General features: G+C 40.5%; 1 protein-coding gene across 5 annotated transcripts; it reads left to right on the forward strand.

Annotated features, from left to right (window-relative positions):
• The first annotated feature begins 4,256 nt into the window (after window positions 1-4,256).
• Window positions 4,257-10,422, forward strand: glrx2 (glutaredoxin 2). 5 transcript variants are annotated; one of them, XM_086268638.1, is made up of 5 exons: window positions 4,333-4,513; window positions 5,324-5,356; window positions 5,453-5,519; window positions 6,818-6,994; window positions 9,807-10,422. In XM_086268638.1, the coding sequence occupies exons 1-5, from the start codon at window positions 4,404-4,406 to the stop codon at window positions 9,969-9,971; spliced, it is 552 nt and encodes a 183-aa protein (XP_086124764.1). In that variant the 5' UTR covers window positions 4,333-4,403; the 3' UTR covers window positions 9,972-10,422. The 5 variants fall into 5 exon arrangements, with proteins under 5 accessions (XP_086124763.1, XP_086124759.1, XP_086124764.1 ...); XM_086268637.1 differs by lacking the exons at window positions 4,333-4,513; window positions 5,324-5,356 and adding an exon at window positions 4,257-4,326; XM_086268633.1 differs by lacking the exons at window positions 4,333-4,513; window positions 5,324-5,356 and adding an exon at window positions 4,285-4,304.
• The last annotated feature ends 42 nt before the right edge of the window (window positions 10,423-10,464 follow it).

Below are 10,464 nucleotides of genomic sequence, written 5' to 3' on the forward strand. Positions count from 1 at the left end.
ATGTACCGACAATTCGTCATATCATGGCAGCATATCACTGCAGCTTGAAATGGTTGTGGATGTCTCATTTGCCAGCCTGTTTTACATGTGGGGGGAGAGCACATTTTCCTGTATGTGTCTGAAATGTTAAATGAATTAAGCTTTTTTAAATTCATGTCACTTTTAAGTGTTCAAGCTGATTATCATATCCTCTGGCCAACAGCTTTTTAGACAATTCCACCATGCTTTCTACAGCTGTACTTGGAAAATATTACAAGACTGCTGCATCTAAACCAGTGTGAGATAACATGCTTTTATGATGCTTAAGAAGTCCGGTAATAAAAATGTGCTTTCTATGTACATGACATTAATGCATTTAAGGTGTATGTGCCTGTTACTGGTAACTATTAGCCAGTGAGAAACAGTTCTTTTCTTGCATTTTGGCCAACCTTTGGACAATGTACAGTATGGACACCCCAGGTTATGTTGACTGAATGTTTCAAAGATGATCTTTGGGAAGGATGATAATCTATGCATTGGCACACTACTGACTGAAGATGATAGACAATAGAGGCACCTTCCCAGTAAGTAAATCCTCAAAATGACTGTCATACACCAGTCAGCCACAAAATTAAAACCATGGATGGCGATCGTGGCTCAAGAGTTGGGAGTTCGCCTTGTAATCGGACGGTTGCCGGTTCGAGCCCCGGCTTGGACAGTCTCGGTCGTTGTGTCCTTGGGCAAGACACTTCACCCGTTGCCTACTGGTGGTGGTCAGAGGGCCCGGTGGCGCCAGTGTCCGGCAGCCTCTTCTCTGTCAGTGCGCCCCAGGGTGGCTGTGGCTACAATGTAGCTTGCCATCACCAGTGTGTGAATGTGTGTGTGAATGGCTGGATATGTAAAGCGCTTTGGGGTCCTTAGGGACTAGAAAAGCGCTATATAAATACAGGCCATTTACCATGGATGGGAGAAGTGAGTAAGTTCCTCTTGTTTAAAGGCACCTGTCAAAAGGCTGGGGTATATTAGGTAGGGAGCAAACAGGAAAGATAGCAGTGTAAGGATGTGAGTAACTTTGACAAGGGCAAACGTGTGACATGATGAATGGCACAGTGTTCCTACAAAAGTGGTTTAAGAAAGGACAACATAGTGGTAGTACAATCATGGGTGTGCAAGGCAAGAGTTTTTGTAACACAAATAGATGGAAACCTTACCTTTCAGAGTACCGACATTTGTCAAGTATGAGATATTTGTTGAACATCTAAGTGCAGAACATAGTAACTCAGAACGAGTCTTTAATGGTGATTGTTCGCTACTCAGGATCAAACAGGGAATGAAACACGGCAATCAAAATACTAGACATTGCCAGAAAATACAGAATCACTGGGAGATACAAGTACACCAAGAAACTTTGTGGTAAGTTATACAGAACTGGGGTGTACACAGTCATGACAGATGAGGGCAACAACGAACAAGGCTATAAGGTAATCAGAGAAATGGATAACATCAGGGAAACTCAGCTGAAACCAGTCATGGAAGATGAGACACAGGAAACAAAACTAAAGACTAACAAAATAAATTCAGAAAGTAACTGAACACGGGTACATCTAACACCGAAACATTGACTTTCTGCGCAGAATACAGGAGGTCAGGAAAATAAACTCAGGGAATCAACTAAAAGGATAACTATAATTGCAAAAGAAAACACAATCTAACTGAGAATGGGAATAACATCATGGAAATAAGGTTAGAATATGAAACTCCAAATGACAGGAACAAGTAAGAAAATAAGCAGATTCCTTGATGGCGGGGGCCTCAAAAAAAGTTTGAGGAACATGATAAGAAGTTCTCATTTGATAAGGCCTCAGTTTCACACATCTGGAGGATGTAAAAACAAGTAATCCATGACAACTTGACCCCACAGTTTCCAGGACTTAAAGGATGTGCTGTTTAAGTGCTGGTGTCTAATACCACAAGAAACTTTCAGAGGTCTTGGGGAATCCATGCCTGAATGGGTTAGGACTATTTTGGCGACTTTGAGGAGGACCAGCACCACATTAAAGTTTGTGGTGGTAATGTTGCGGCTGATTGACTGGTGTGGTTAGACAGCTCTCTCATCTATCAATGCTGTGAGCAAGTGTTTGAACCGTAATGCAATTCTCCACTTTCTTTCATAACCTTTTGGTTCTGTCTCTGGATGTTACCCACTCCAGGGAAAAACTGTTGATGTCTTTGATGCTGCGAATCCGTGATGCATTTCTTCCTCGGCTTTGAAGGAATGAAGGCATTTGAAGTGAAGAACTCCTGTGCTGCCTCGTCACGTATCTTTAGATTTGTTTTTTTATTCAGCCTAGCACAGACTAACACAGCAAATGTTTCCCATTTTGCTGTTACAGTTAATCCTGAATTAACTCCTCCTCCCTCTCCTGTGTTTGAAGAGGGAGGGGGAACAGAAATCTTTGAGGATACAAAAGAAGCCATGCATCCACGCCAGGTTTCATGGCTGTGCTCTACAAACAGAGTGTGAGATGGGAAGAATATTATACTGTCTTTCCACTGATTTCTTTTCAAACATCCCAGGTTGCATCTTTTTTGGCTTCAGATTTATTGGTAATCTCAAGGCATTTGCAGTATTTTAGAGAGAAGATCAATAATTCCTCTACATGCAAGCACCTTGTGACAGTGGGGAGGAAACCCAGTGATGATGGTTCTCTGCTTCAGCAGGTTAAGGTAGTGAGGAGTAGAAATGGGTAGAGAGGAGAGCAAAGGGAAAGCTGTGCATTTAAGGTAGCCACACTATTGGATGAGCATCTCTGACAGTGCTGTGTTGCTGTTGTTCCGACATCATAAATGATGTCGTTCTGGAAACAAGGTTATTAGAGTTCACTTAGACTAAATGAAAAACAAATGCAACATTGTTCAAAGCTTCTTCAGACTGACATATACCACCCTGGTCATTCTACCTATAACAAACACATTTTTAGCAAGTGAATCAAATAGATAAAAATCAAATGCAATTTAAAAAAAAGAAGAAAAAAAAGGCAAACCCACACTAAATGACACTAAAGTAAAATGAAAACAGCAGATTTCCAGGAAGAGCACAGCAACTGACCAATCATGCTTTCATGATGTAATCACTTTGAGACTAAGTTTTCCTACATGGCCCTGGAGTAAGATCAGACTGCAGCACACAGTTAATGACTATATTTTCGTCATGGTTGTTATTAACAATATTACATTTTACCACTTCTGTCAGAATATGCTGCTGTTCTTTTAAGCTGAATACAAACGCCTGTGCTTTTGAGCACTATCATGTTCAGTGGGGTTTGAAAGCGTGCGACCAGCATGGCACTAAAGCTACACTACAATTATCAGGAGACAAGGGAGCAAAAACTAACATAACAAATACAAAGCAAAACTTTTTGCTACAAAAATAGTATGTTACGCCTTCCCAACTGATTCAACTAAAGACATTGAAACAAATGATGTGTTTTTGCAACAGGATGTTAGTAACAAAGTGCCTAAAGATTAAATTTAAAATTAGTTCTTCGCTAAGTTGTGTGTTCTGTCAAGAAAACATTGGTTCATCTCTTGATGCTAGAATGAGTCATAGGTCAGTCATAGGTTAAATCAGTGTGTTTTTCTGAAACAACAGAGCATAGTAAAGCATCCCAAAAAATACATGTTGCAAAATGTAATAAATTCCTTCTTCAGAAAGCTAAAGTTATAAATGTAAATGGTATTGTAATAAAAAAACATATTTATATTAAGCAGGGCTGTCAAACTCATTTAAAATTGTGGTTCAGGCACAGCCCACTCTCATCTTAAGTGGACCTGACCAGTGAAACTTCATGACAAATGTGTAAAATTACAAAAAATTGTTCTAACAGTTCATTATACAGACTGTCCTATAATAAACTTAAAGTTTTTGTTTATTTACCATGGACTCACTAGTAATGGAAAAACGGGGAACTTTCCTGTAATTTAATTGTTTATCTGTTAGTTGCAGTGGGACAGGCAGTTAAAAAAAATCTATGCACGCCTCCACATTTTTTTAAAGCTGTCCATTGGTCCAGATTTGGAGCCTTTGCCCGATCAATTCTGGCCCCTGAGCCTTACATTTGCCCTAAAGCTCAAATGACATATAATGTAATTTAATTTACCAAATGATGTATTCTTTATGAAAAAATGATACCGCCATTAAAGGATTACACTGCTATTTTAACTGTACTTAAAGACTGCTTTATAGTTTGTTTGTGTTTTTTTAATTCGAGCGTTACATTCACGCTGCGACTTGCGTCAGAAACTACTTCCGGTGTCCACGTAAGGTAGGCATCAGGCGTAAACAGTGTAAGTATCGTGCTATAGTAAGTGTATAGCATCTGGCAGGGCTAGTGTAGCCTCAGAACGGCTCCTACACTAATCTTATGTTTTATCCAGGGCAAAGACGTAATTGTTTTGTTGCGGTGTGCTCTGTCTTCGCCATGTTTTTTCACGCAGGATGTCTTCGTAGTTTGCTATGGACCGGCTGTCGAAGGTCATTCTCACTTGTTTGACTATAGCAACTAGCTGTCGATCTGAAAAATCACCCCCACACCAAATTTATAAAGAAATATTCCTCTGCTTGGTAACGTAAGCAAATAATACTACATGGGTGGACAACATTGCCCGCTCCCAGGAGCTCATAATTCTTGTTAATTCACTCCCGCATGCTGCATGCTTTACCGTCTGTCATCATAACTTCCCGTGATTTAACATGAAATTAATTTTAAATGACTTTCTCATTAACAAATACACCTATTCGCGGCCTCTTGATCAAAAGGATCCTTCTGAAAAATTCGGCATACTTAATATAAATTAACTTTACATTATTGCTTTAAATATCAGTCTTTATCCCCGGCGTGCCGGCTGTTATCAGCGTTAGCAAACGCTACCTATACAGTCTTAACTCGATTAAGTGGTGGTAGCTAGGCATAAGAAACGATAAAAATGGCACTAAAAGATATGCCGATTATAAAAGAAGGCGGTCACTTTTCATTTAACATACAGAGCCACGTTTTATGGAGCGTTGTTAGTTTGTTATTGCCGTGCCGCCGGCTCAGTGTTGCCAGATCCTGATGGTGTTTGGCTTGTCTTGCCCAGTGCCAATGAGAAGCGAGTGCAGTGCTAATCCTGGATTACCAAGCGCACGAACCTTACTGCAGTTTAAGACCAGCGGCACAAGTGAATATTAAAATTGACCTACAGTAAACATGGTTATAATCAGAGCAGCAGTTATCCTTCAGTTAGATCTTATTTTGATGGCTCTGATATGTCCTCTCTTCGTCTCTTCCTTTCATATCTTCAGCTTCGTCTATGGACCTCTGCCTGCTTCTTGTGTGTCAGTTAATTCCACTTGATTCACAAGATCAGCACTGGACCAGTTGCCTCAAACACTGCATTTTATAATCATGTGAGTGTGATTTTTCTTTTCCAGAATGGGGAATTTAACCTCCTCCCATCCAAGGGGTCTGTCCAGCACTGCCTGTTTACAGTACGTTCAGGTAAGACCTGCTACATACAAGCAGTTTGTTACTTTGCTGGGTATGGTAGCGTGCAGTGGGTCTTTGTGTAACTTGTTTTCAGTTGTGCAGGTCTCACAGGCTTATGTATTTTTTTATGGATACACAACCATGACATATTCTGTCTGATTCAATACATGTTTTACCTGAAGACTTTTGAATTAAACATATGTCATGCAGCACACCTAGAAGTGACATGTGTGAATACACGTGTTCACAAACAAATATAAATAAATCTGTGACAAGGCCCTGTAATGTTTCAGGGGTATGCCCATCTACTGTAGACTGCATGAAAATGGGTGTAAGGTCTGGGTCTGAAAAGTGAAGCCTTAAATCTGCATTCTTTTTAAGTGCCACCAGGGGGCGGTATGCGTGGCTACAGAAACTGAAGGTACTGCAGAAATTTATGAGGAAAACTGGCTCTAATTTAGTAAATTATGGTCATTCATCTTGTGCGGCTGCATTTTACATACTTGCCTCTAGTATAGGTGTTATATCGGTCCATTACACAGTAGTCAGTCAACAAATCTTTCCATTAAATGACCTGAGTGTGATTACAAAGTGCACAACTGCATGCATCAAGATGCCTTGAGGTTTTCTTGTGCACATCAGTTTTACACTTCTCCAGATCAGTCGCTCTGTGGTATCAGAGCATGTCATCTTGTCAGTGGCATGTTTAACTTTGAAGGCGGTCTGCTTATGAGTGGAGGTGACATCCTAAAATCCATTAAGACACCACCGACTCATCAATAATTAGAAATGTGTTTTAGCCACATGAAGAATGAGCAATCTTTTAGAAACTTCTTAACTTTAAAACAAAGTCTTGTGCATTCAAATTGACTGCATCCTTAAACTTAAAGGCCTTTGCATTCAGGTGTTCCAAACAGGCAAAAATTCAAATAAAACTGGTGGTTAATCAGAATTCTTTCTACATCTGTTGACTATATTCCAGCTAAAGCTATAGATCTGTGGTTACTGACGTTACCTCCTTTACCAGCTTACCCTAAAGTGAGTAGAGCAGACAACACTCTGGTGATGAATCATCAATCTGCTAGAAAGAATGCAAAGAGGAGGAGCCGTCGTCATGCTGGTGTAGAAATGTGCTTGTTGCCCTCAAAAAGGAAGCCGTGAAACTTCCACCATAATTCTGCAATTGGGTCTCTGCCCGAAGTGGAGATAAAATCCTTCTCGCCCTTCACCAACTTGATTCCTGCTATGCTGAAGCTGTTTCTGGACTCCACACTCATAACTAAGTATTCTAATTGTGTCTGCCCTTTCAGGATGTGGTGTCACAGAACTGTGTTGTGATATTTTCCAAGACCACCTGCCCATATTGTAAAATGGCCAAAAACGTCTTCAACGAAATTGGCGCAACCTACAAAGTGATCGAACTGGATGAGCACAATGACGGGCGGAGTCTGCAAGAGGCCCTAGCTCAGATGACCGGTGCCAGGACGGTAAGAAGGACCTCACCTTCGTGTGCTTTTTTTTTTTTTAAGTAGAAGAAGAATCAAAACACACATCTCTGACAGCTTGTTTGTTCTGGCAGCTCTGCCTTCAAGTTAAATTTAGGTGGAGTTAACAAGCATCTTTGTTGGGGTTGCAGCCAAGATTGAGGACTTTATAGGCGCTCAGAATAGCTGACTCTGAGTCAGGATGAATCCCCATAGCAAGTCCCATCTTTTTACATCATAGCCTTTGCTCTGTTGCTCTTTAGTCACTTTCCAATATGCGAGAGTTCTGAAAACATGGAAACGAGGAAGGCTGTCCGCACATGAACACTGTGCATTAAAACAATGAAGCTGAAAAACACATACATAGGCCGTCTGCTTTACCTTCAGGTGTATGCCACTGCAGCCTTGCTCATGTTCCCTGGCCTCAGCTTGAAAGCTGTGAAAGTTGATATTGAATTTTATAATTCAAAATAGGAGCATCTCGACTCAGGGTCGCTGTTAGGGTATGTATTTGTTTTGTTTTTTATCAGAGAAGCCACGCATGTCCTTGTGCTCGTACACGTTATCTGTGAAGTGTTATCGAACCAGATGTTTCAAAGCCCATGTAACTAATAAAGAACAGCACGTAATTTAAATCACCTTGATACTTTTATAGTCTAAATATTTAATCATTACATTTTCATGGCAAATTGAACAACATCTTGCTGCCCACCATCCACAAGGGGGCAGCAGCCCACATTTAGGGGCTCATCGATTTCAACAACTATGTCAAACTTGCAGCCCCTTGGCGTGAACTAGCACCTCCAAAAAGGCCAGTCTGGACCACTGGATCCAGTATTGCTGAGCATGAGGATGTATGCTGTCTTTTTCCTTTTAATTACAAAGTATCTACTCTTTCTGTAATTCCATCCATTTTCTGCTACTTGTCCAGGTCTGGGTTGTGGGGGCAGCAGTCTAAGCACAGATGCCCAGGCCACCATCTCCCCAGCCATCTCCTTCAGCTCTTGCAGCTGAGGCATTCCCAAGCCAGCCTAGAGAGATCTAATTTCTCAAGCATTGCCCAGGTCTGCCCCAGGGCCTCCTCCCGCTTGAAAAATGCCAAACAAACTCACTTAGAAGGCATTATAGTCAGGTGTCTGAACCACCTCAGGAGTAGTGGCTGTACTGTTAGTCCTTCCTGAATAACCAGGCTCCTCACCAGGGTCAGCGATAGGGCTGAACGATATATCGTTCAGCCCTATCGCCAGTTTCCAGCAATGGCGGCCGCTACTAAGTTTTAAAATTACTCATACTAATCTTTCTGGGTCACAAAATAAACTTTTAACATATTTTCAGGCGAGAAAGTAGTTGTGTAAACATCAAATATCTGCTCGGTTTATCAAGATATCCCATATTTGCAAAAGTGCTTCGACGTTTTCAGAGGCGTCTGCTACCCACCAGCTCGACAGCTAGCCGGGAGCTCGAGGGTTACTGATGCGGCCGAGAACGGCACAACTCCCGGCACATCATTTTCAGATCACCGCGGAGTTTCGCTGCTCGGGTTAAACGTAATATATAAGTCACTTAGACAACCTAAAAATGTTATTGTTGGGCTTTTTTCAGTGTTTTGTTTGTTCGTGAGTAAATCGGTTTGGCTGAGATTAAAGTTATTAGATTAGATAAAATAAAACTTTATTAATCCCCCGGGTGGGTTCCTCCTTGGTTTTCACACAGCTGACTAAACGTCAAACAGAAAACTTATTAAACAGAAGTATGAGACAGTCGAGAATTTACACCAGTGTCTGGTTATATTTTAGATAGCAAGAAGCAGACGGCCGAGTTTATTAAACTCCACCGAGACAGCGGTGACGCTAATCAGAACTAGACCGTCCAATTTCACGCCTTTAAACTTTAAAGGCGTGTTTGTGTGTGTGTTTATACAATTGCTATTATGTTTGCACTTTATGTGTAATGTTACTGACTGCAGAGATCAGTAAGATGTGTGTATTTTTTATTTATTAGTTTTATTTATTTAATATTATTTTTTAATTGAATGACTGTCTAGTAGTTCACAGATGTCGAAAAACTGAGTGTGGTAAAGCCACTGATTTTTTTTATGTATATTTCTGCAATCTGCACATTGTACTGACTTTCATTTTAATGTTTACACCAGGGTTCCTTGCCAGCACTTTATGCTCAGATGTTTGTAAGCTAAAAATAAACTATTGTGTATGTTCAAATATACTGTTGTGATTGAAGAAGTTAAATAAAAATGTCAGTCATCAATTCATGCATCACCTCATGTCATCATAACAGAGGTCTGTCTTCCAGGAAAGAACAGTTTAAAATTAATGTAATATAGTATTGGCCATACTATATGATGTATTGCTTGTCTTTGTTTAATAATACAGAAGACAAAGACCTTAAAAAATAATCGCATATCGCATCGCAATCGCAATATTGGGGCAAAAAATCGCAATTAGATTATTTTCCATAATCGTTCAGCCCTAGTCAGCGAGCCCTTGGAGGTGGCCCATTTCCTCTACTTGTATTCTTTAGATCACTAGCTGCTCCTACTTTAAGTTGTAAAAATTCATTAACAGCTCACACAGCTGTCAAGTTGGGGCCAAGAAAGAACACAAACAAACCTGGAGCTACAAATAGACTGTGTGTGGGTCTTGAATGCAAGGACAGATTGGAGATGTGAGATGGCACATGAAACTTGGGGGAAAAAACCTAACCTAATCTGAAATCGTTGATCATTAGCAACTCATTCATAGCATGCTAAAGTCTGTATCCCCCTGACACCCTCCCCCCTCTTTTTTTCTCTGTTTAGGTCCCAAGAGTCTTTGTCAATGGCCATTGCATTGGGGGCGGGTCTGATACCAAACAGCTCCATCAGCAAGGAAAGCTGGTGCCTCTGATCGAGCAGTGTGCTTCCTGCTGTGCTGCCACAGGCTCTGAAGGCTCAGGCGCCAGACAGTTTGAGGCGGCCAAATGACTAACCGTTCTTACGGTTTTTATCAATGCACCACTTATCACATGTTTGCTTGAGCTCATGGTACAAGGTGTACATTGCTTGAGCATGACTATAGTATTTATGCATCAAAGTGTGGTGGATACTTGATGTAAAAATACATTTTCATCCAGGGATGTACATTATTATGATAATGATGATGATATTGTTTTTAATATTATTGTTATGGCCTCTGTGTAAAGCGTGGGATTGCTGTATTACTCGTACAGCACTTGTACATGTTTGTTTTATTGAACAATATTACACTTCACTGAACTGTGAACATCTTGATGTATTGATTCTACCTTAGCCGTTGGTTTTTATTTCAGGTAACTTTTCATATTTTGCAAGAGCAAAAGAGGTACACTTTGTAAAAATATGCAGAGTATTGTGCTGTTATTTGCATAAAATGTGAATAAATTTAGTAATTTGTGTATTTTTTTTGCAGTTGTCCTATTGCTTTCTACCACCCCTAAGC

The sequence above is a fragment of the Aulonocara sp. 'chitande type north' Nkhata Bay genome, linkage group LG17 (genome assembly GCF_057382095.1).
Source record: "Aulonocara sp. 'chitande type north' Nkhata Bay isolate Kocher_YH1m ecotype deep benthic linkage group LG17, A_spYH_male_GT1.1, whole genome shotgun sequence".
NCBI classification, from domain to species: Eukaryota; Metazoa; Chordata; class Actinopteri; order Cichliformes; family Cichlidae; genus Aulonocara; species Aulonocara sp. 'chitande type north' Nkhata Bay.